The 27137-nt window shown below is 31.5% G+C and overlaps 1 protein-coding gene across 4 annotated transcripts; it reads left to right on the forward strand.

The window, feature by feature from the left end:
- Positions 1 to 959: 959 nt before the first annotated feature.
- Positions 960 to 27000, forward strand: temp (protein prenyltransferase alpha subunit repeat-containing protein tempura). 4 transcript variants are annotated; one of them, XR_013021839.1, is made up of 9 exons: positions 960 to 1807; positions 8468 to 8592; positions 12085 to 12245; positions 13872 to 13947; positions 14733 to 14834; positions 15666 to 15837; positions 18468 to 18647; positions 25647 to 26126; positions 26193 to 27000. XR_013021839.1 is itself a non-coding variant. In XM_076483307.1 (7 exons), exons 2-7 carry the CDS (start codon positions 8519 to 8521, stop codon positions 16819 to 16821), a joined length of 1167 nt encoding a protein of 388 aa, XP_076339422.1. In that variant the 5' UTR covers positions 960 to 1807; positions 8468 to 8518; the 3' UTR covers positions 16822 to 18078. The 4 variants fall into 4 exon arrangements, 2 of the variants coding, with proteins under 2 accessions (XP_076339422.1, XP_076339423.1); XR_013021840.1 differs by lacking the exon at positions 18468 to 18647; XM_076483307.1 differs by lacking the exons at positions 18468 to 18647; positions 25647 to 26126; positions 26193 to 27000 and adding an exon at positions 16240 to 18078.
- Positions 27001 to 27137: the final 137 nt, after the last annotated feature.

Genomic DNA, 27137 nt, shown 5'->3' on the forward strand with positions numbered 1-27137 from the left:
TCAAAGAAAACGTTGTTAAATATTTTAGTCCATCATGACCTTAGAATTTCTAGCAGTTATAAAGCTTTACATAAAGAATTCAAAAACTTTTGATGCAAAAATAATTTTCCTATTTATATCACTGGCAGCCCGGCCTGGCCAGGTGGGTTAAGGCGTTGGCCTCGTAATCCGAGGGTCGCGGGTTCGAATCCCCGTCTCACCAAACATGCTCGTCCTTTCAGCCATGAGGTCATTATAATGTGTTGGTCAATCCCACTATTCGTTGGTAAAAGAGTAGCCCAAGAGTTGGCGGTGGGTGGTGATGACTAGCTGCCTTCCCTCTAGTCTTACACTGCTAAATTAGGGACGGCTAGTGCAGATAACCCTCGTGTAGCTTTACGCGAAATTAAAAAAACAAACAAACAAACATATATTGTTTTTCTATTTATATCACTGGCAGTCTACTTCATAGTTATTTGAATAATAATCGAAAATTTAGTAAAGCAGCCACATACAAAGTTAATAAATACCTACTATTATAAATTTGCCATACATGGGTAAGTATTCTTTGATTATTATTATATTATAATAAGTTGAGAAATATACTTCGTAGGGTATATTAGCAATTTGTTAGAGTTGAGGCGTAGTTTTAGAACTAACTGTGCCATACGTTTTTTATTTATTTATTGACAGATTTAAATACCGTATTCCAGCAATAGTTCAGATATTTACTTTTCCCTGTTGTTAGCAAGGCTATATTGGGTTTTCTGAAAGAAAATCGTTACGAAGGTAAATACTTAAGACAACGTAAAATGAAATATTGATTGTAACAGCTGAATGATTTTTCTCAAAGAGATTAATTTTCTCCTACTTATATATGTGTTGTTGGTCTGCCATGACTATGTTGTAGGGTACGCGACTTGTAATCTATGAGTCACGAAATCGAAAGCCGTTACTTGTTTGTTTGTTTGTTTTGAATTCCGCGCAAACTACTCGAGGGCTATCTGCGCTAGCCGTCCCTAATTTAGCAGTGTAAGACTAGAGGGAAAGCAGCTTGTCATCACCACCCACTGCCAACTCTTGGGCTACTCTTTTACCAATGAATAGTTGGATTGACCATGAAATTTTAATGCCCCCACGCTTGAAAGGGCGAGCATGTTTGGTGCGACTGGGATTCGAACCCGCGACCATCGGGTTACAAGTCGAACGCCTTAACACGCTTGGCCATGCCAGGCCAAAAGGCGTTACCAAACGTGTTCGTCCTTTCAACTACATATTATTTATTAGTAAAGCTGAAATAGAAATCTTAATAACCAGAGCGCTTTCGAAAAGTGGGACCTTTCTTCTTCATTGACAATCTGGAAATGCTCAGTATAATTTAACGAGTGATATATAAAGATTTAGTTAAGTTATAAGGGTTTCTATTTCAGTTTTATCAAGACTTCTTTGACCTACGTGTTTTCAGTACATCATGAAATAATTAGTAAAGAATAGCCCAAAAAATGACAAGGCTTGTTGACTAGCTACTTTTCATGTCGCTTCTAGATTCGTGACCGTTAACATATAGGGCTTTTGAGTGGTTTTGCTCGAAATTCAACAAAACAAACAATTAAATAACATACACTATAATTCCATTTTTAGTCAGTTTCTCAATTACAATAAAAATATAACTATTGAGTAGAGGACGCTATAATCAAGATATTTGTAGAGTTGTATAGTGAATTCACATACGGTTGAGCTTGAAAGCATATAAACAATAAGATACAGTATTTCGCGGTGATTTCTGTTGCGCAATTGTGAGCTTCAACAGTTCAAGTTTGTTCAAAACGTAAGTTCTTTATTTGTTGTGTGTATGCAAAAAATATTTATCTGATAAAAATAAGTCTGATTAGTTGTATATCTTAATATTATTTAATGATAATTGTACTGTACTAGTAACCCTAACTACTGTTAGTACTAGTTAACTTCTAGTTCTTCAGTACAAGTCGCAAGTTACAACTTTGTCTTAATACTAATAAATTGTTAATTTTAAGTTGTAAAATATGATACAAATGCTGAAGTAATGTGAAGACGTAATCGCACTAAGTACTTGTAAGTTGTAGATGAAAAAATTTAAAGAATTTTTTGAATTTTACTAATTGTGATTATAAATGATAATGTCCCATTATCTTATTCTCACCTCGGATTTAATCATTCTTTGTCTTTAGTTTAAGCGTAACAAAGTCAAAATTTTTATATTAATTTATTGGTTGTACAAGACAAGTTTTTGCTTTCATAGGATTTTGTCTTAAAAACATAGAAAAGTAATTTTAAAATTAAGTCTGTTACAGTTTGACACAAATTAACCTAATCAGTCCCAACATGTGTAACACAAAGAGAGATGATTTGGCCATTATTAGTTTAATACTTCCCTACTTTTCTAAAATTTAAACCTATAATTACCCAGGAAATCATCAGCTATCTTGTCAAATTCATGTAAAGTAATCTTCACTATTTCCAATAGCAGCTCATTCCGTACACCAGTAATCCTGTTAGAAAACTGACACTGTTTTAACCCTTTTGCTACATGCTCTGTATAATATACATATGTTTGTCTACATATTTGTACATGTTAGGTATTTGTACTGTAACTTTTGATACAGAATGTGTATCTTCACAAAGTATGATAGACTTTTAGTAAAAGTAATAAGTATTTGTATACAAAAACTCAAATTTTTAATAAAATATCTAACTTAGGATTTGTTTGTGAAAATAATCTGTTTTTAACTAGTCTGAATATAAAGTGGTTTTTATGTTATGATTATAAAGTATTCTTCATCCCCAAAATTATTTTTGTAATATCTAAAGCATTCTAAATACATTTCAAACACTTCTTTTCAATAATACTTTATATTTTGTTATTTTGTATACTCATGTCACTTAACCAACCTTGTAAACATAATAAAAATTAGGATGTAAATATAAGTTTTTTTTGTGCTTGAATGAATACATATTATAATATAAAAACACAAGTAGCTTAAGTTTCACAACATTATATATTTACATATTTATTTATTTTTATTATATTGGCCTTCCAGTCATGTGTAACTAACATTATGTAACTTGCATTGACACAGTATACTTGCACTCATGTGTCCAGTAATATAAAATTAACCTTTACTGTCTTGGCTGTTTAAGTGGACTAGTATTGTGTAATATATAGTTACATTTCAATTATACATTATATATGTATACATTAGTACTATTTAAAAATAAATTATTAAACTTATTTTTATTAAAATATAAAACAATATATCAAGAAGTAAAGCAAACAGTTATCTCTTCTCACTATGACCTTTTGTACTTGGTTACTGCTGGACATATGTTGCTAAGTCTTTTAAAATTTTGCACATGGAGGACATCAAACAAACTTATTATAGGTTTTATAGATACAGTTGAATAACCAAAAAAATCATAACTACACTGATACCATAGAATTTCAGTATAATTTATCAAGGTTAGTAACTAAAATGTATTTAGATTTAGAAAAATATGAAACTTTGAGTAGACAAAAGGCACAACGTATCTTCTTGAAATATTAGATCGAAAGTATGTAGTAGCCTTTTCACATATTGAAAAGGTTGAGAAAACCACTCTGGGGACATAAGCTATTTATTGGTTATTCACACACTATTGTTGAGAGGAATTTGAAGAATGTCCCCAAGTCAGAGATTCCTGCTGGTTTCTTTGCCCAAAGAGTTTTTGCAGCGAGGCGTATCAATGTCCTCATTCTGGCATTTACATCACCTGTCACCATCAATGCAGGTTATCTTAATTGCAGGGTATGGCCATACATTCCAAACCCTCTTGGATGTTTTCAGTGTTAGCGGTTCGGTCACTTGAAGACATCATGTCCTGGTTCCTTTATGTGCGCTAGTTGCAGTGGCAAGGACCATGATGCCTGTAAGTGTGAAAAGGACCCTCTTTGCAACAATTGCAGTGGCTCTCACCTGTCCTACTTTTGTTCTTACCGTAAATGGATGGAAGAAAAAGAGGTGCAGCGTTTGAAAACAATTCATAACATTACTCACCCTAAGGCTCAAAAGTTGCTGTCCACCACTTCATCTTGGATGTGTGCTGCTGCACTTCGTTCCACTATTACAGTGGGAGTGCAGATGGATCTCTCTGTATCTCCAAAAGAATCATTCTCAAAACAAATGTAAAGTATTTTGACCTCCATGGTTAAAAACGTTGATCAATTAACTTCAACATCCATCATCACATACATTTCAGCAATTCCCAAGATCCACTTTCTTTGGTTCTGGGTATGGGCATTTCGTTGGGTATATTATCTTCTCCCTCGAATAAAGACAGTAAAGAAAAAAAGATGTGGTCACAAACAGAAGGGTTCTCCACCCATTTCGCTTACACATAAATAAAAATTGCCACCTTGATAAAATGGAATTTTCGTGGTTTACATTCTAATCTGGATGACATCAAAACACTGATTGCTTCCGTACAGGAAACATTTCTAAAACCTACCCATACAATCACATTTCAACGTTTTTTTTTTGTACAGAAATGACAGGCTGTGTGATGGATGAGTGCATGGAGGGGTGACACTGTTAGTTGATCAGCATGTGCCCATCTTGTCTTTGCCACTCAACACACCCTTGGAGACCGTAGCCATCCGTGTTTCTTTGGGTCTAATCATCACTGTTTGTTCTCTCTACCTGTCACCTGGAGAGACATATGATCAATCAGACCTTGATGCTCTCATTGAACAGTTACCGTCTCCATTTTTAATCCTGGGGGACTTTAATGGACATCATCCCCTCTGGAGAAGTGCTGATATTGATAGGAGGGGTTGCTCTGTAGAGCGTAGCTCTCTGGTCACAATCTTTCTCTTTTCAATATTGGTTCTTCTACTTATTCTCATGCACCTAGTCAGTCCTTTACTGCTACTGATCTCTCAGTTTGTTCCTCTTCACTATTCTCTCATGTTTCATGGATGGTTGACAATAACCTATGAGGCAGTGACCATTTTCTTATAATTTTGAGAAAGACAGGTCGTGGTCAGTGCTACCTGACCCACATGTCCCGGTGGAAGCTGGATGAAACAAACCGTCTCCCTTTCATTGCTCTCGTGGAACTTGATCCTGCCATCATATGTAAGCCATCTGTGTGGCAGCAGTGACTGACTGTGTTATACAAGCAGCTGCTAAGTGTATTCCTAAAACCTTGACACGTTTTCCATGATATCCTCGTCTGTGGTGGAATCCTGCCTGCCATATTGGCACTGGAAGCCCAAATACGAGCCTGGGATACTTTTCGTAGATATCTCGCACTCTCGCATAGCATCGCTTTCCAGTAGGCCCATGCAGATGGTGGGTGGGTAAGACATCAAAGTCGGTAGGAATCTTGGATTAAGTTCACAAACAGCATATCTTCTACCACCAATTTCAAAGTCACATGGGACAAAATTGGGTCAGTGGGTAATATAATTCTGTCCCTCTTTTGATCTTGCTCTCTGTTGGCCAAAAAGTAGCTGATACCCTGAGCATTGCTGGTACTCTAGGTGAAAGCTTTTGCTGGGTATCTGGCACTTCTACCTCTTCCTCCACCTCCTTGGCCATCAAGACTCGGGCAGAACAATCACCTCTTCTATTTTGAGCTGATTGTCTCTATGACAGTGATCATGCCTTTACATTAGTGGAACTCAAACTGGCCCTTCATTGGTCTGGCAATACATCGGTTGGTTAATGTACACTATGAAATGCTGCACCATCTATCTCCTGCTTCTCTTGCTATTCTTCAGATTGTTTTTAACTAGATCTGGCAGGAGAATGTTTTTCCTGATGCTTGGTGCCAGGCTGTTGCCCTACTTTTCTCTAAGCCTGGGAAGGATCCCAAGATTCCTTCAAATTCCATCCAATTGCTTTGACGAGCTATCTCTGTAAGACATAAGAGAGAATGGTTAATGCTCATCTTGTGTGGTTCCTTGAATCAAACAACCTCCTCTCATCCACATTGGGTGGGTGAAAGAAGGTTGAACTGAATACAACGCTTGCATGTGTTTTATACTTTGTCAGTTCATACCATACAAACATTTTTTCAGTTACTATTGTTCCCTTTACTGTTTGCCTTTGAGAAATATTTACTAGAAATTTTCTGTTAAACCTAAAAATAGTTTGGTTTGTTGTTGAACATTTTTATTGTTAATATGTTTTGTTTTTTTTACTTTTGGAAACTGTAATATTTTTGTTTTTATTAAAACAATAACAATTTTTTATGAAAATGATTAGAGATTATTTAACTTGTGTTAGATTATTCTTAGGTGGTATTTTATTAGATGTATTGATATCTGTTTAACAGAGAATCAGAGTTACACAAACTTCTATAAATGTTTTTAAAGTAAGGCATCCAAGGCAACACTACACTTTAAATAAAATTATATAACTTCTTCAGATCTTTATTCAGTATGTTTGTAGATTAAACTTAAACATTCTTTGTGCTACTAATGAGCACACTGTTGATAATTTTCATCCATTTATGTGATAAGATTATTCTATTTAAAATAATTGAATTTGTGCTAACCCACATGAATTGCCATACATTTACCATAATTACAAGACATCTTCACAGCTAGTAACACCCAAGACCTTAATGTCATCAGCAAATTTAGCTGCTTTTTGATCGTCTAATATCAATGTTTTATATTTAAGCTTATTTTCATCTTTTATGAGACTAATCAGACCCAATGCAGTATAGTTCAGTTGTATAATACAGCAGGAATACAAGTTTCCTGGAAAGGATATGTATGCATGCTACACCTACCATAATGTGTTAAATAATGAAGGCTTAAAAAGTTATTTTTGTTAAGTATAAAGAAAATCCAGGGTAATTAAACTATTTATATTTGGGCAGGTGGAGCAAGTAGTATAACTTTATTGTTACATTTAATAAACAGTAGCTTTGCAAGTCTCTATTCAGGCTTTATAATTCTAATTTGCTGCTATTGTTAAGTTGTGGAATAGTTTGCATGAAGGTTTCTGGTATTTGTAGACAACTTCACGTTGTGGTGTTAATTTCAGGTCATAAGTTCTGAGAGTGTACCAAAACTGTTTTCAGTGTAACTGTTGCTTCAGCATGTCTCCAACCCCTCAACTATAAAAGGGCCTAGTGTATACTCATATGATAACTAGACAACATACTCAAGACCTTTACACAGGAAATGCCAATTAAAGTAAAGTATTTTGTTGTTATGCTTAGTGTTTCAAGCTAATATTAAATATCTTGAAAGGGACCCTTCCCTCTTAGTGTTTTACTAGTTTTTATTATTGTAGGAAGTAAGGGATTACAGCTTGTTTAGACAGTAGAAAATAAACTGTTATGTTTGAGAAGTTGTATAAAGGTAACTAAAGGATGGGTTTTGTTCTTCTGACTGACAGTTTTTACTCACTTGGTTTCTTCTTAACATTGGCTTATCTGTGACAAAGTTTGTACACAGTGTTTTATTATTCCAAGATCTAAAAACCTTGGGAAAATGCATGGTTATTTCTTCAAGTCATAAATTAAAAAAACCCAACTAATTCAAAGCAAGTTCAATGAGTATAGTTGTGTGATTTATGATGCAACTATTTTAACATAAAATCATTTTTTTTAAAGTTATCTGCAAATTGTACAACTTGAAAGATAATATTCACAAAATTTGGGGTTCAACCCCTTCAGTACAGATATTCTGTTGTGCATATTTGCACTTGGCAACAACAACCAAACAGTAGTTTCAAAACATTCTTGTGCTATTTGCTACTCTTTGATGTTAATATCAACAGATATTGAAATAATCAAAAATTGGTCTTGGACAAGTCATGGCTGTATAATCTCTGTCATTGTGTTCATCCACAACTACTCCAGTTTCATCTTCTGTCAGTGTTTTCTTTCCTAACATCTCCAGTTTCTGTTTCTCTATCATGGTTGTCTGATATTTGCTATTTCTTTCCTAACATCTCCAGTTTCTGTTTCTCTATCATGGTTGTCTGATCTTTGCTATTGTATTCCCCCCCTTAACACTCCAGTTTCTGTTTTTCTATCATGGTTGTCTGATATTTGCTATTGTATTCCCCCCCTTAACACTCCAGTTTCTGCTTCTCTATCATGGTTGTCTGATCTTTGCTATTGTATTTCCCCTTAACACTCCAGTTTTTGTCCCTTTCCCAGTTTGCTTTTCATAACTTCTAGTTTGATTTTATTTATTCTGTGGTATATCTCAGTTCTTGTGATCTAAGACTTGCAATAGCTTGTCCCGATGAAAGCCAAGAGAAGTGGTATGTGGATTGTATTTTTAAGAAAAGCTTTACAGTTGTTTTTGGCATATATTGATACAGTTATTTCATAAGAACTATTGACATAAAATGCTACTTGTAAAACTCAAATTTTTACTTCAAATATTTCAGTAATTACAACATACTTAGTAATTATGTTTAACATTTATATTTTTATTTTTTAGATTCCTAGAATACCTTTAAATAGGACATTATTAGTAGCATCTGTTACAGAAATGGTGGATTCAAATTCATTAGGTGAACGTTTGTTAAAAGACTTGAATGCTGTGTTAAAGAAGGACCCTGAAATGTGAGTATAACTATTGAATGAATTGTGTAGGTTTTTACCTGTAGATGTTTTGTATATAGTTAATAGTTTGGGGAGGTAAATGGGAATACGTGTGTGAACTATTATTTCTAACCACAAGTAAGAATATTTGTACATAAAATGACCATATATGTATCATATGAAGTATTTGAACACTATTTTTTCTTGTTGTTTTGATCATGATAACAATTAATCTAATAGCTTCAGAATGAAGGGTTGAACATTGATGTTTGTATATTTTGAAATGAAACATATTTGTAGCCTGTAGTAGTCATTGTTCCACAAATGTATCATTTTCAACATTTATTCCTAAGGGCTTGTCAACTGTATTTGCAATGTTTACAAGTAGTTTTCATGTATTTTAAAATGGATTTTATACCAGAATGGCAGTGTAATGACAAGATAACTAACCACATAAACAAGAATAATAATAAAAAAAAAACATTCCTTACCCTTCGTATGAGGGTTCTTTATATAATGAGGGGGACCTACCAGGGAAGGTACTGTCTTGTGGATTCTTTTATGTGATGAGGATGATCTTCCAGAGAAAGTTCTATTTTGTGTGTTCATGTATGTGACGAGAGTGCCTCCCAGGGAAGGTGTTACATGTGCAGCTAATTTCCTTTTAAGTTTGAAACATATACCTATGTTTTTACCATTTTGGTGACCATAGCTCTGGATTCCTTTTGGACAGAATTTGAGTGAATTGACTGATGAATTATGGCTAGGGTCAACTGTAAGTGCCAGCAGTGAACATCCTTAGTGAGTGTCATGAACATTGTTTTGAACTGGTATTTTGGTATAATGTACTCAAAAACCTTCGCATTGCTACATTGGTCTCAACATTTGAGCTTTTGATAGCACAGCATAGGAGTCAATGGTGAGTTTTGATCAATGGATATCAATGTTTTATCTTTTATGGTTTTAAAAAAGAACAGCTGAAGCATCTGAACAAATTAACCCTTTTGTCATGGGTCATAAGTCAAAGGCCATGTCATGATGTTTGTTGAGTTGCATTCAAAAGTCAGTTGAACTACTGTTTTATTAATTTATGTGAATTAGTTTGTAATCAAATTGTAGATTATAATTCAAACTTTAATACACATGAGTTAATTTTTTATTTAAAAGTAAATATTAAAAGAAAACACCTAAATATACATTTTAGTGAGTCACATGTTGTGTTGAATGCAGCACTATTTAAAATTAGATGTCTGTGATGTTAAAATAATATGTCTATGGTTAACAAGCTAGAACGTAAAATAAAAACCTAGTATCTTTTTATCTTGCTGAGATATGGATTATTTATTGCATCGAGCACAGTGACATTGTTTCACATCTTTTCATATTTGAAAATGGTTTCTTATATCCACTTACTCCAATATGACACAAATAACCAATTGACAGCTTAGAATGTTTCCCTAGTGGTTTTCTCAGGCATTTTAATTTGTGAAAATGCTAACATGTACTTTTGATCTAATACTTCAAGAAGGTAGGTTGTGTCTTTAATCTGCTCGAAATTTCATATTTTTCAAACCTGAAAACAACTTAGTTACTAAGCTACATATATTATAGTAATTCTATGGTATCAATGTAGTTACTTATGATTTTTTGGTTGTTCAAATGTTTGTGTGTGTATATAACCTAAAAAAATTCTTTATATCCTTCACCTGCAAAGGCTTAGCAACCTATGTTCAACAGCAACCAAGTTCAAAGGTCATAGCTGGAAGAGATAATTGTTTTACTACTTTATTTATTGTTATATATTTTAAGAAAAATAAGTTTAATAATTTTATTTCTAAATGGTAATATATATAATAATTGACTGTATATTACAAAATACTAGTCCACTAAAACAGCCATGACAGGGAAGACTAAAGGTCAGTTTTATATTGCTGGACACAACATGGGTGCACATGCACCACATCAATGCAAGTTATGTAATGTTAGCTAGGCATGATTGGAAGGTCAATGCAATAAAAAATAAATATATAGCATTGTGAGGCTTAAGCTGCTTAGTCTAAACTTTTGTATTTTCATGTTATAATCTGTAGTAATTTAAGCATGAAAAAAGAGTAATTTATGTTTCTAATTTTTTATGGTGGTTACAGACAACACAGTTAGGATATGGAGTATAACATAAAACATGAAGTTTTACTGAAAACAAACATTTGAATTATACTTGAGAGGTTTCAGTGATTATGCAAATAATACTTAGGTTTTTGGGGAAGAATAATTTGTTTCAACATAGCATCACTTTACACTCAGACTAGTAATGAAATACTTCATATTTTAGAAAAAATACTTTATTGAAATATCTGATTTTCATGAACATTTTAGTGGCTGAATCAAATATCCTTGGGAAACCTGATTTAAAATAAGATGCATTTTTTCAACACATAAAGCTGGTGAAATTTGAGTTTAAAAAATAAATTAATGTCTTCCACTTCTTTTTAAGTATAAACAAAATTATGGTTTCTTGTGTATTCCACTTTCAAAATTGACAGTGTTTTTAGTTTTAAAGACATGAAAGAAGGATTTATGAAAGATTTAGAAAAATCAAGAAGAATTCTGGGGAAAAGGAACAGTAATTGAGAAGAAAGAGGAAGGAAAAATAGAAACTTGTTATTGGGTTTTGTTTCTTAAACTTCTACCATGGTAGTGGTGTTGTCAAATATGGTAAAGTTAGAGAAGTTTAGAAGCTGTGGAAACATCTTTCTTTTTTTGAAGAATCTTGCTTCCTAACTTTTTTTTTAAATTCTAGTTAACATTTTTAATTTGTAAATTTTTAACAGGGGTGAAATTTTCAAGAAAAAAGTACCAGTACTTGTGTGTACAATAAAGGATTTTGCTCAATTAATTATGATATAGTTTATGAAAAAAAGAGAAATATATACAACCATTGCTTTAAAGAAATATATTGAACCAGCAACTAAATTAACAATTTTCTGTTGTTAATCTTATGTCTAGCTCTATTGAATCACAAATTATATTGTACTGACAGTTATCAGGGATAGATACACAGTACTGGCAAGTCTACAACAGATCTCTGTTGTATTCATCAGACTGTTTAGACAGTCTGTCATTGGATACAAGAAGGAAACCGAATGAAACCAAAGAATTTATTCAAGTGATCATACATCATGAATTAAATTACTGCTATTATGTCCAACATGCATGTTAAAATAAGAAATATTAAAATTGTTTATCTTGTGCATATAGGCAATTTTTATGATGTAATATATGCACAGTTTTGCATTAATGTAACTTCTATTGCAAAGAACCTATATGGGTTTGCACCAAAAAATTCTAAAATATTTTTTTTTTTTTTTGAGTATCAAAGGTTTTTTTGTTGTTTCTTTAATTGATATCTCAACCAAGTGTTTAATTACATGTAATTATTCTTTGTGGGATAATATTTGTTTTAAAGTACCTGTAGAGTTAGTTATCTTATTAACGGTAATTTTCCCCAAATAGTGACGAGTTTGACATCGTTCCTGTTAGTGACCCTGTTATTAATAAATGTCCCATCATTCACATGGAACACAAGGTGGCTCTAGAGAGCTGGTGTGTCAAACATCTGTACATGTACTGCTATTCCAGATTGATGTCTTGGAGGAAAGGTGAACAAAAAGCAGGTAATGCCATGAATATAAAGTTTAATAGTGTCGTTTTTAGCAAAAAACTTGAATGTAGGTTAAGTCTGATTTTTAATAATGGAAGATTGGTAAAAGGTAACGTGTGCAGTTATATTTTTAAAGTAAAATTGAGGAACAATTATCGCTACTGAAAGATACATTGAGAGTTTCTTGATATATAATAGCTACTGTGTCAGTAACACTCAAACTGCTTCTGTGATTTAAAGTTTGAACTTCAAGAGGAAGTATTGTGTTCAAATACCAGTACAGTTATAAATTTATTATAATTAATCATATTTACATTAAAACACATGAATATGGTAATATTTTAAGTTGTTAACATTGGATTTAAAACACTGGACGCCACAGTAGCTCAGTGGTTACGCCACCCGACTTTTGTTCGAATCCTAGTGGGTTTTGGGATTTCTTTTATAAATAATCATATTTACAGACATTTCTTTCAATATCATTAAATAAGCAACTTTAGATATTGGTTAACATTTGAAATAAAAATGGCATGTTTACAATATCAAGCCACCTCTGCTTTTCATTTAACTTCTGACACCATCTATGAAATAGATTCTAAACTAAAATTCTGAATAAAAAATAAAAATAAAATCACTGCAAGAAAGAAAAAGCAGAGTTGGCGGTGGGTGGTGATGACTAGCTGCCTTTCTTCTAGTCTTACACTGCTAAATTAGGGACGGCTAGCACAGATAGCCCTCGTGTAGCTTTGCACGAAATTCAAAAACAAAAACACATTTTCTGTAAGTAAATAGTAAAGTTTATTGCATAAACTAATTTTGGTTTGGATAATATACCTTTTACAGAATAACCTTTAAACATTTAAATTAAAACTTGTTAGTTTGATTTTATTTTAAAAACAAACTGGGTGAAACTCTATATCATTAGAAAATGTGTTTTTTGGGAACATTCCATCAGTTTGGTTTAACTAGGTAAATAGATAGAAATCAGAGTTTATGCATAAATATTTGTAGTTATGTTAATTAGTTTACTTTGATAAAACAAATTGAACTACTCCCTGTTAAAAATCTTAATGTACCTTAGCTTTTCAATTTATTGAAGTAGTTATTTGAAAGATTTGCTTCATTTCTTTCTTCAGTTGTTAAAAGTGACCAGGTGATTGGTGGTTTGAATCATTGTAGCCAGAATGCTTGCTCTTTCAGCCAGCATTGTAATGTGATCCCACTTTTTTGTTGAGTAGTCCAAGAGTTTGTTGTGGGTGTTGTTGAGTAGCTGCCTTTCCTCTAGTGCTAAATTAAGGATGGTTAGTGCAAATAGTTCTTGTGTTAAGCTGAGTGATATCCCAGACAAACTATTTGTAAAAGATGAAAAGTCAGTAACCAATTTTTATTCTTATCTTGTAAGTTGCTGACAACTTAATTAAAAATAATAAATTGATGAATAGTTGTGTGATACTGTCAAGAGAACAACATTATGGTTTGTGAATAAGCTGGGAAAAGTAATATGTTGTAAATAACTGAATTCCAAAACCTTGAATATAGATAACCGTAGAAAATAACACTTATTCTCACATGGGTTTAGTTTATCTTATGGTTTAGCTATGTGATCAGTGAAACGTTATTTATAGGCCCTTACCCTCAGACACAGAGCTCCTGTTGCAGTGGACCCAAGCCATGCTACTCTGTAACCCTGACCTACAAATTGCCTGGAATGTTAGGTAAGTTGGAGAGATAGTTGAAGAATATTAATTAATCTAGATTTTATATTGAGACTTGAACTATATAACAGTTCTGAGTGTGATAACTTATCTTGTTAGCTTGTAGCTCTTAAGAATAATGTGGTATAAAGCTATTTAAGATACCTTTTCAGGAAGCAAAGAAAGCAGTATTTCTTCAACTACTACTTATTTAAAAGTACAAGTTTTCTTGTTAGGCCTACTTTATTGTGTTGCTTTACTTAGAATACTATTTACGAGGAAACTCGTGAGTTAAAATGTTTGCAACTCTTCTGTCCTTTCCGTTTACACGCAGAATATCTTGTACTTAGGTGAATAGCTAAGTGTGCTATGTGAGTTTCTGCTGAATTATTCCTTTGAAATTTAATACATTAAAAACCTGTACATATATGCTTGTAAAAAGTTTAATCATACATTTCATGGTATCTTTAACATTTGTTGTGTAACTGTATTTGTGAATTATCCATAAAAACATGTTGCTGTGTTAATCTCATAGTTTGTTCCACATGGCAGATACTTCATAAGAATAAGTTTGGAAAAATTCAAATAAGGAAAATAATTTGTATAAAAATAATTTAAATTTAATATTGTTGATAAGCTGCAGTAACAAATATCAAAATATTTTTCTATTTTGCTAAACCTTACTGATAAGAAAACATATTTTAGAAGTCATGCTAGTAGTTACATTTTAATAACTGTTCTTTTATTTACCAGTATTCTAGAACTGAAGATAGTAAATCTCACATTTTGGATTTTTTATTCTGTAGAAAAGAAGTCATTGCTAAGAATAAAAAAATTGAGAATGATATGAAACTGTCTTCATTGATTTTGTCTCATAAACCTAAGTGTTTGGAGGTTTATGGTCACAGGTATGAATTATTTACTCATCATGTTACTACAGGTTTACAAAAGATAAACTGGTTCTTCCACATATTAAAGAAACATGAATTGAAACTTATACAAAAGGAGCTTGATTTATATTTAATTTTATACATAAATAATTTAATCTTGTAATCAGGTTTTGTGTAACAAAATCATTAATGTTTGTGAATTTCCTGAATTTTTCTGATGATAATGTGTGTTTGTATCCTCCTAGGGGAAAATCAAAATACTTTTGAACAAATTAGCAATGTTTTGAACCTTTTCACTTTAAGTGTAATTATAATTTCTTATAAGAAAAGAAATGTAAAAAAAATGTACAAGTAAGCATTTAATTTTTTAAACATATGACAATGAAATATTTTTGAATTTATACAAATATTTTATTTAAAAATAAATTTTAATTTGGAAAAGTTACATAATCTGTAAGGAGCTCGTTTTAATCCATGATGACAATAAAACCCACTTGTAGAGAAAATTTATACATTCAAAAACGGCTGGTATGGGTAGAGAAAGCACTTTGTAAAGGAGCTCATTTGAAATTTCAAAGTATTTCATCTATTAAAGTAAACGATATGATAGGTGCATCAAATTAACATAAAGAGATATTAGTGTTAATATATCTATCATTATGTGGATGCTTGTTTTCAGAAGTGTGCATCAGTAAAGGACTTTAATGCTTGTAGAAATTATATGTGGTGTGTAACATTTGGTTATGATGACTACTGTAGTTATTTATCAAAGTTAGTTTCTTCTAATTTCACCTTTAATTGGGATAGATAAAGGTTTCATAGACTTTCATATTAATAAATCTTTCATAGGAGGTGGCTCTTGTTAAAACTGAAACCAACAGACCAGAGTCCTTTGCCAAGAAATATAACTGATTCAGAGTTCAGTCTCTGTCAAGAGGCTGCCAGTCGATATCCTTGTAACTATTATGCATGGAGTCACCGTGCATGGGTTGTACAGCACCTTGTTAAAGACATTACACAGGTAATAATCTGTTACTATTAGAACTTGCTTTCTTTTGTAAAATATACAACATAAAGAATTGTAGGAGATGTAAAAATCAAAATGTTTTTATCAGATTCTCTTTCAATCTTTAACAGTAAATAAAATAGATGAAACTACATTTGTTTGCTCATCGTAACAAATTCTTGTTCAAGAAAAGATTAGTGTTTATATTTAAGTTGTAAGTCTTTTTAAAAAAGTAGTACTGGTACTCTAAGTTTGGTGGATAAATATGAATAGTATTGTACTGTTACATAAAAGATGTCTTTTTTTTTTTTTTTAAGTGTGGAATAATTTGTGTAAAGTTGGTAATATATGAATGTTACGTTTTTAACAGAGTGAAGATTAGTAAGTTTTAGTGACCTATATTGTCTATATCACCAGGTGGTTCTAAATGAACTTCAAAAGACTGAAGATTGGGTATGTTGTCACGTATCAGATCACAGTGGTTTTCATTATCGTCAATTTCTAATTGGCCATCTGTGTCGGCACCTTCTGTTGGTTGAAGGTATTGGTCATTCTTCTGTTAAATCTTCACCGAAGTTACTTTTCTCCGAAATAAAGGGTGGCGGTTGTAGTTCACACCCTCTGATATGTCAGTTATTAGGTACAGAAATGAAGCTGGTATCAAATCTAATCCAGCGTTATCCTGGGCATGAAACTCTGTGGTATCATCGTAGGTGCATTTTGTCTCTCGTAGCACAGCATCAGAACATAAACTTGTTACAACCCTTTCTTAAACGTGAACTTCACTCCAAGAGTAACAAGTGCTCTAAAAAATCCAGGATAGAATTGGCTAATGAACTTTGTGATAGATTTCTTTGTAATTGTGAGTCTGAAAGACAATTTGTTCTCGACTGTTTACAGCAAGAGAGCAACAATAATTGGCAAAAATATTTAATCAAAAAACACACACAGTGGTTGACTGAGATACTTGGTTGGTTCTTCCCAGTATCTATGCAGTGAACTGGATGTGGACAAATCACAAAAAACACACTCGGTGGCTGAGTGAGATACTTGGTTGGTTCTTCCCAGTATCTATGCAGTGAACTGGATGTGGACAAATCACAAAAACCCAAATAAATAATTTTTTTTTTTTGGTGGCTGATTTATTACATTAATGATAACACTGCCATAATATAGAATACTAATTTAATTTTTAAAGTATACATTTTACTCAGATAATACAAATATTCCCTACATGTGTATTTTTTCACTTATGTATACAATAGAAAATAAATAGATGTATTACTAACATTTATTAAACATAACACTAGAATTGTATTTTCTAAAATGCTAATTTATATCAAAAGAAGCTGTAGATAATTCAGTAAAAGTTTGTATCTTTTTCATTTAGATTAAATTTTCCTAACTTTATATTTTTCATAAATTATTTTCTAAATTCTGAGGTAATTACAATAATGTTCATGAGGTTGTATACAACTTACTGTGTTTATTCAGTATTTTTGGCTAATTTGTTTGTAAAACTAAATTATTTTCAGCTGAGTACTGTGTTTGATGAAAGAGCACATGATTGATGGTATTACAGTTTATGTAAGCTGACAAAGTAACTGGTCAGTGACTAAGACACAGTCATGTATAGTTGAATCACTTGTGATTGTTAAATGTGATTTACAGCATGCTGGAGCATTACATACATGCAACTACCTGTTTACTGTGTAATTTGGGAAGACAGTACAGCTTGGTGTGATTAGGTTAAATAGAACGAATGACAGTTTGTTTATCTTCGTCAAGATGAAACAGAAACTTGGATGTCCTTATACAAAAATATACTGGAAATTATGGGTTTGTTTTTAATTCATTAAAATACATTTCAAGTTTATTGAATTATACCTTGGATGAAAACCTGAATTTGTTTGAAAACAAATGCAAGCAGTGTATTTTGTTAAAGGTTTAAAAAAACAATTTTACAGCTCCTATGATGTTTGATTTTTATTACTTTTTAGATTGTCTTTAAGGTCTATTAATAGTTATTAAAGTGCATGATAAAAGGATTTCAAAGAAATACCTTGTAATTTTCTTTGGTAATATTAAGTATATTACGATGATTTTAGTGTGGCCTGTTCAAGTTTGATTTTGAATTTTCCATATGTTTTCTGAATGCATTGTATTGGTTTTAACTTGATCTTAATGGTGATGAATACAGAGACATTATAAACAATAGTTAGTTTGTCTTCGTAATAAAAATGTGATTGTCTTATTCTATAGTGTAATAGTTGTCTACCATTAATTTAAAAACTAAAATCTCATCTCTTGCATAATACAGTAATATTCAGAAATATGTCTCGCATGATTTAACACCTTATTTTGTGCCTAAACCTTCAACAAAATAATACTGTTTAAGTTAACCCACTTATACAAAGATGTAATTACCTGTAAAATGGCAGAAAAACTCTACAGTTAAAATAATCAGTTGTAACCTATCACTGGTGTAACTGTTATAAGGATGGATGATACAAGTTATCAGTATAACTGTTCTAAACCATCACTCTGCTGTGTAACATTTCCACTTTATTCATGAAGTGATTTTAGTATGAACCCGTACTTATTGAGTGAACAGTATATATACACTTTATTTTCACTGGCTTTAGTTCATCACCTTATTTTACTGCAACTCTATTTGGAGCATGGCTTCTCAACTGGTTACACCTCTAGAACCACTTAGTTATTTGGCACAGCACGTGTGTGGTCGATGACTTGTTAGCTTAAGGTGGTCCATAGCTTTGTGTCTCGCATTTCACCAGTTAAGAAATACTGATCTAGAATAAATAGTGAGTATGAATATTTCACAACCATGTGAAGGTACACTGGCTCGTTTTAAACCTATTTTGATATTTGTATATTTAATTATTATATTTGTAACAGATATTTAATTTTTCCAATTATTTAACAGTAATTACTGAATTGAGGAAAAACAAGACAATTATGTTTCACCAATATGTCATTTATTCACAACCATGGTTTCACCAGTTAAGGTACCATAAGGTACAGACTGAAATGTTTTGTTGTATGGTTGTAAAGGCTGAATCTATTTTTGTATCATAACTATGACAGTGTATGTGTAGGGCAAACAGCATGTTTCGTGGAAGTGAGAAATAAAGAACATTAAAGATGGAAATTAAGGAAAATAGATTCAACCTTTACATTCCATCTTACTAAACAACGATTTGAGCCAGACAAAATACAAAATTTTACATATCTGCAAAAAAAAAAGTAAACAACTAGAAATGTTAGAAATAAATAGGTGTATAAAAACAAATCCAGAAAAACTAACTTAAGCTCTCACACAGTTAAATATCAAGGTCACTTCAGTTTCTGTGTTTTAAACACATACATGAACCATCCTGCAAAACATTTTAGTCTGTATGTGATGATACCTTAAATTGTGAAGCCACGGTTGTGAATAAATGACATATTGGTGAAACATACAGTTGTCTTGTTTGTCCTCAGTTCTGTAATTAGAAATTGTTTTATTTAGCACACACCAGCATCAGTGAAGTTAGAGAAAATAAAAGTATGCTTAATGCATGTTGTTGGTAAGGCCTAATTACTGTAAATAGCACACCTTTACATTGTTTGGTCTTTATCATCTTCCTTAGAATATTTCTAGAGAAACCATCCAAAGTGGGTGATAGTTACCACTATTTCAGTCAGATCAGTATGAGTACTTTCTATCAAAAAAATGAATAATTATTTATTATGGCCTGGTGGTTAAGGCACTTGACTCATAATCTGAGGGTAGTGGGTTCGAATCCCTATCACTCAAAACTTGCTTGCCCTTTCAGCTATGGAGCATTATAATGTTATAGTCAATCCCACTATCTGTTGGTAAAAAAGTAGCCCAAGAATTGGCAGTGGGTGGTGATGACTAGCTGTCTTCCTTCAAGTCTCACTCTCCTAAATTAGGGACTGCTAGCACAGATAGTCTTCATGCAGCTTTGTGCAAAAATCAAAAACAATCAAACAATTATTTATCTGAAAGTTAAATAGAAGATGCTGTTATTCCCTTACCCAACCAGCTGTACTAAACTGTCATATCTTTTTGATATTTTATAATTGATTTATGCTGACTTGATCATTTATCGTGTAATTGTAGTAGTTTGATTTAAAACTTTTGCAAAATATCTAATTTTTCACCAGCAGCAAACCAAAGCATTCATTTCTAAAACCACGTTTCAACACAGGAAATTTTGTGTTATATTTTAACTTTTGTTTCGACACTAATGCCTCGTACACAATGTTAAAATTGAAGTACAGAATGTCTGTCATAAGAAGCAACACAAACTACAGTACCAAAATAAAACTAGAACAAGAAAAAGTACACCTTTTGAAAGTGCTTTGGTTATAGGGTTAAATTGATTTTTATCAAAATTCTTGAACTTGCGTGTTTTTCTAACATCATGAAAATAAAACTATTGATATTATTGGACATTTCAGCACACAATCATTGGCAATAACCCATAATACAAGTTTTAATAAACAAGAAATGTTTTAATAGTTTTCTTATGAGAAAACATCCTATTATAGGACTTTTCCAAAAACTACAAAATTTCATAAATATGCAAATATATAATAAAAATATTTGTACTTAACTGAAATGTAGAAGTTCTTGAGTGTAGCAGAAAATATGATTGTGATATTTTTGTGTAGTACATTTTGGGTTGTTGTCTAGATCTGAAGGGCTGTTGTTTAGGTATGGTGAATTGATTTGTTTTTGATGGAGTGTAGCTGTGGCATTATTATTTATAAGCAGCATTTAAGTCTTTCTACAGAACTACTAAAACATATAATTACCCCTAGTGGGAAATAAATAACTACCAGATGCTTTATAATGGTAAAATGTTTTTGATATCTCAAAATTTCAAGAAGAAAAATGCTCAAAACATCTGAATATCTTAAAATAAAGTTGATATTATCACATTGTAGTTACCAACAACTAATAATGTACTGAAACTTGGATTGCAATCACTCTGTATATTCACAGATTTTTTATAATGTACATGTGCATGTCACTGATTTGGTGTTACGTAATTATAAAGGCTTTTTCATATAAACCTACTGCCTTAAGTTGTGCATCAAGTTTCAAAAATCTATTAGGAATAAGGTTTTATTACTAAAATTTTAAGACAAGACAGCGAGAAATTGATGCCAGTTAGTATTATGTGGCTCAGGATACGTAGCAGCATACATGAAATTTGAAGAAATAAAAATATGTGACAATATTAAAAGAAAAATATTTTCATCAATTGTGAAAGTTTCTAAGCTCTTATTGAGATAAAATATTCTTTTGTGAAACGTCAGTATTTCAGCTTTGTAAAGTTGTGAAACTTTACGCATGTAAACAGTATATACAATTCTTTATGGAAATAATTGGTACTAAATTTATATGGAACATAAGGAAAAAATGAAATGATGTGAAAAATTATGTTACTAAATATTATTTTAATGACAAGATCCTACTTTTTAACATTGTGAGCTAACATGATGTTACTGATTGAATGACAAGATCCTACTTTTAAACATTATGAACTAACATAATGTTACTGATTGAATGACAAGATCCTACTTTTAAACATTGTGAACTAACATAATGTTACTGATTGAATGACAAGATCCTACTTTTAAACATTGTGAACTAACATAATGTTACTGATTGAATGACAAGATCCTACTTTTAAACATTGTGAGCTAACATGATGTTACTGATTGAATGACAAGATCCTACTTTTAAACATTGTAAACTAACATAATGTTACTGATTGAATGACAAGATCCTACTTTTAAACATTGTGAACTAACATAATGTTACTGATTGAATGACAAGATCCTACTTTTAAACATTGTGAGCTAACATGATGTTACTGATTGAATGACAAGATCCTACTTTTAAACATTGTAAACTAACATAATGTTACTGATTGAATGACAAGATCCTACTTTTAAACATTGTGAACTAACATAATGTTACTGATTGAATGACAAGATCCTACTTTTAAACATTGTGAGCTAACATGATGTTACTGATTGAATGACAAGATCCTACTTTTAAACATTGTAAACTAACATAATGTTACTGATTGAATGACAAGATCCTACTTTTAAACATTGTGAACTAACATAATGTTACTGATTGAATGACAAGATCCTACTTTTAAACATTGTGAGCTAACATGATGTTACTGATTGAATGACAAGATCCTACTTTTAAACATTGTAAACTAACATAATGTTACTGATTGAATGACAAGATCCTACTTTTAAACATTGTGAACTAACATAATGTTACTGATTGAATGAAAAGATCCTACTTTTTAACATTGTGAGCTAACATGATGTTACTGATTGAATGACAAGATCCTACTTTTAAACATTGTAAACTAACATAATGTTACTGATTGAATGACAAGATCCTACTTTTAAACATTGTGAACTAACATAATGTTACTGATTGAATGACAAGATCCTACTTTTAAACATTGTGAGCTAACATGATGTTACTGATTGAATGACAAGATCCTACTTTTAAACATTGTAAACTAACATAATGTTACTGATTGAATGACAAGATCCTACTTTTAAACATTGTGAGCTAACATGATGTTACTGATTGAATGACAAGATCCTACTTTTAAACATTGTAAACTAACATAATGTTACTGATTGAATGACAAGATCCTACTTTTAAACATTGTGAGCTAACATGATGTTACTGATTGAATGACAAGATCCTACTTTTAAACATTGTAAACTAACATAATGTTACTGATTGAATGACAAGATCCTACTTTTAAACATTGTAAACTAACATAATGTTACTGATTGAATGACAAGATCCTACTTTTAAACATTGTGAACTAACATAATGTTACTGATTGAATGACAAGATCCTACTTTTAAACATTGTGAGCTAACATGATGTTACTGATTGAATGACAAGATCCTACTTTTAAACATTGTAAACTAACATAATGTTACTGATTGAATGACAAGATCCTACTTTTAAACATTGTGAACTAACATAATGTTACTGATTGAATGACAAGATCCTACTTTTAAACATTGTGAACTAACATAATGTTACTGATTGAATGACAAGATCCTACTTTTTAACATTGTGAGCTAACATGATGTTACTGATTGAATGACAAGATCCTACTTTTAAACATTGTAAACTAACATAATGTTACTGATTGAATGACAAGATCCTACTTTTAAACATTGTGAACTAACATAATGTTACTGATTGAATGACAAGATCCTACTTTTAAACATTGTGAGCTAACATAATGTTACTGATTGAATGACAAGATCCTACTTTTAAACATTGTGAGCTAATATGATGTTACTGATTGAATGACAAGATCCTACTTTTAAACATTGTGAGCTAACATGATGTTACTGATTGAATGACAAGATCCTACTTTTAAACATTGTGAGCTAACATGATGTTACTGATTAAATGACAAGATCCTACTTTTAAACATTGTGAACTAACATAATGTTACTGATTGAATGACAAGATCCTACTTTTAAACATTGTGAACTAACATAATGTTACTGATTAAATGACAAGATCCTACTTATAAACATTGTGAACTAACATAATGTTACTGATTAAATGACAAGATCCTACTTTTAAACACTGAACATCAGTTGGCAAGGTGCAGCTTGATGTTTAATAATAAAGCACATACAGTTTTGAAGTAGTTTGTACCTGCAGCAAGTAATTAAATTATATGTTTAAAAAATCAATTGATTTGAAAATTCTGTATAAGAATAAAGCAGACACATACTCCTTCCATTGTGTTGTTAGGTTTCTGGCTAATTTAAAAAAGAAGTGTCATTTATCCAACATAAAATTGAAGTATAATTTTTTTAGTAGCCACGGGGTAAATGTTTCTTTCAATGTATCCGAGCTATGCAGGAAAAGGATTAATAATTACTTCTTATTTAATTATCATGCATATTTCACTGGTTAATTAATTTTAATTTAAAGTTAAGTGTATTAACTTCTTTTTTAATTTTATTTACATTTTTAAAGAAGTTAGAAAATTGAACATGTATGAAATATCTGACTGACTATTTTACCTGTATTTTTAGCATGTGATTATAATTATGCAATACCATTATATATTACTTTCTTCAAACAATTTAAATGAGTCAACTGGATAACCAGGTAGATATCACATGCATTATTTTAAATAAGATGTCTGTACAAATATATGCTACTTGGGTGGGAAGCCCATTATGCTAATATAATAAGTTGGCAAAAATTGATTTTTAAACATAATGAAGAAGCTAGATAAGTGTTTTGTTCTCCTTAAAATAAATCATATTATTATGTTTACAAATCATTGTTTGCCAATTTACCATTACAAATATAGAATAAAATATTTCTAAAGAGTACATGTAACTTAATTAATTCATTGGTGAGATTAGGGGGGGAGAATTTTTTGCCAGTCAAAAGATTTCTGACCTTTTAAATGTTGCCTCGTGATCTTGAGGCTCATCAGAAATATTTTTGAGCAGTAATTCTTTGTTGTTTATTCCACTGTTCCAATAATATATATAAAAGTAAACACACTGAAAGTCAAACTGCCCTAAATAAAAACTGCAAACTTCGTTCTTTCACAACAATGACATTCCAATATTTTTTTATGCAACCATTAAATTGTTCACCAGTCACAATCCAGTTAATATATTTTCTCCATCTCACAAAATGCCGTTTACTGCATGGATTTCTTCACACAGAAGATTTACACACTAGCTTAATCCAAAGATGAATTTAAAATGGTCATATAGCAGCATGATGAAGCAAGGGTTAGAAAATTTGATGTTTGGGTTTAAAACATTCAGGTGAGAATGGTTGAAGACAGAAACAGAGTTGCTTGTAGTAAGCCATGAGTGGTGAAGTCAGCAGTTGGAGAATTGATTAATGTGGTTTCTATTCCATGAGAAACTTTGTAAATGATACACAACAAATTAGGAACTGTTGTTAATGGGGTTACACACAGGGCTGTCAAATTCCTTATGAAAGTTGACTGTTCCTCTGTAAGATTTAAAGACACCCTGTCTGTCAAATATAGTGGAAAAAATATATAAAGGAGAGAAAAAAGTAGAAGACTGCATTAGAGAGCTTCTAGTTTTTAAATATATTTTGGACAACCATGCTTCTAGACTGCACTAACACCATGCTGAACATTCAGTGGTCAGTATATCCAACCATTTGTCTGTTCTTATGGACAATGTAGGATTCTAATAAAAACTGAACAAGTAACCTTTCATTCCAAACATTTGAACTGCATAGAGAATTATGTTTTCAGTTGTTACATCTGGTAAAATAACCTGTGGTATGAAAATTGTACATTTGTTAGAACATGTGGTGATATGTAACTAATATCATACATTTAAGTAGATTCAAGTACAGATTTTAGTTAATGTACAATCATTATGTATGTGTGTGTATATATATGTTGCTAATAATGTCATTTTATTGTTTTAAAACATGACTTTCAAATAGTTATATAATCATAACTCAGCATTATTCAAGTCTTTATGCTATGTCTTTGGACTTACGCTGCTAACTTCCGGTTTCGATACATGTGGTGGGTAAAGCACAGATAGTCCACTATGTAGCTTTGTGCTTAATTCTAAACAAACACCTGCAATAAATAAGGTATTATCAGATTCTTTAGAAGGTTTTGTTGATTTGGAAAAATGAAGGAAACAAAATGCATTAATGTACAATAATGGTTGTACATTATTTTCAGGTTCTGTGATGTTATGAAAATATGTCTTAGTGATGTGAAAAAATATCGATGTTTATTGAACACGGAAACAAGGACGCCATTAAAAGATTCTCGAATGCATGCGTAATCAGTTGTTAGATTTTTACAATTGTTAGAACGTAGATTCGCCTCGTACCAACTCTGTAAGTTATCCTTTAATAAAGAGTTTTGCAAGTAAAAAATTGAAAAATAATTTTACAATAATCTCCACATAAAAGATCATTTCTTTATATACCTATGTATATAACAGAATTAGGCTGCCATTTTTATTAAGTATTTTACAAATAAAGTAGCATTAATCGAAATAGAATTTACACACACACATGTATAACATGATAAACATGGTTATCTTTAAAACACTTTCAAAGCAAAAAATGTGCAAAAGTAACAAGTTAATCTACGTAAGAAAAAAGTCCAACTCTAAGTAGTACTAAAGCTAGTTTAAATTTGGACATGGTCGAGGTTGGTTTTTTCTCACTATTAACCTTATTACAGGTTTCAGTAAATTTAAATTTGGACATGGTCGAGGTTGGTTTTTTCTCACTATTAACCTTATTACAGGTTTCAGTAAAAAAATTTTAAAATAACATATTCCTATCTAAATTATTAGATTCGGCATCACTGCCAATTAGCCAAGCGGTTATATTAATAATAATTCATTTTCACATCTGTTTTTCAAATTAAGGCTGTTTTCTTAATGAACAATAGTGTCGTTCCACTTTCCCAAACAGTCTGAAAATATGTCTTAAGGAAACGTTTTTTAAGTGGTCACACCTTTCCACGACGTTGATCGAGAAGATTTGAGAAATATGCAAACTATTTCTATAATTGGATATACAAGGAGTACATGTTGTTCGTTACAATCTTAACTAAGTACCATCACAAATAATGTTTAAAATAAACTGTAATCTTATTATAATGGTTTGCACAATGGGCTATCAGTGGTCTGCCCACCATGGGTATCGAAATCGTGTTTCTAGCGTTGTAAGTCCACAGACATTCCACTCGGGAGCAAGATGCGATGGAGATTATATGCAGTTTCTACGTAAACATAGTTATTGACCAACGGCTAAACTTTACACTAAATTTTTGGCCAAATAAGGCTTTTCCTTCAGTGGAGTATATGCAGTTTCGTTTAGAATAGGTAAAACACTTTGTGACATTTAAACAGCATCCTTGCTATATCCATTGAATTTTCCTTTTTTTACCTTTGACCTCTGTCAAATTAAGATAAATGTACAAATTCTAAATAAATGTACTTCTTGTGTGTGGTTTATTACAAGGTACGTTTGTGCCAAGTGTCATTTGACTGAGAGAAATAAAGGAAACTGTAGGATGGAATATGCTTTTGTAACTTTGATTCCATCCACACTTACAATCGAAACATCTATGTGTATTAAACCAAGGTATAAGCTCTCCAAACTTCATGACGATTGGCTAGAAGAAACATGGGAATTACAATGTCTCTTCCTT

The sequence above is a fragment of the Tachypleus tridentatus genome, chromosome 13, assembly GCF_004210375.1.
Source record: "Tachypleus tridentatus isolate NWPU-2018 chromosome 13, ASM421037v1, whole genome shotgun sequence".
Taxonomy (NCBI): Eukaryota; Metazoa; Arthropoda; class Merostomata; order Xiphosura; family Limulidae; genus Tachypleus; species Tachypleus tridentatus.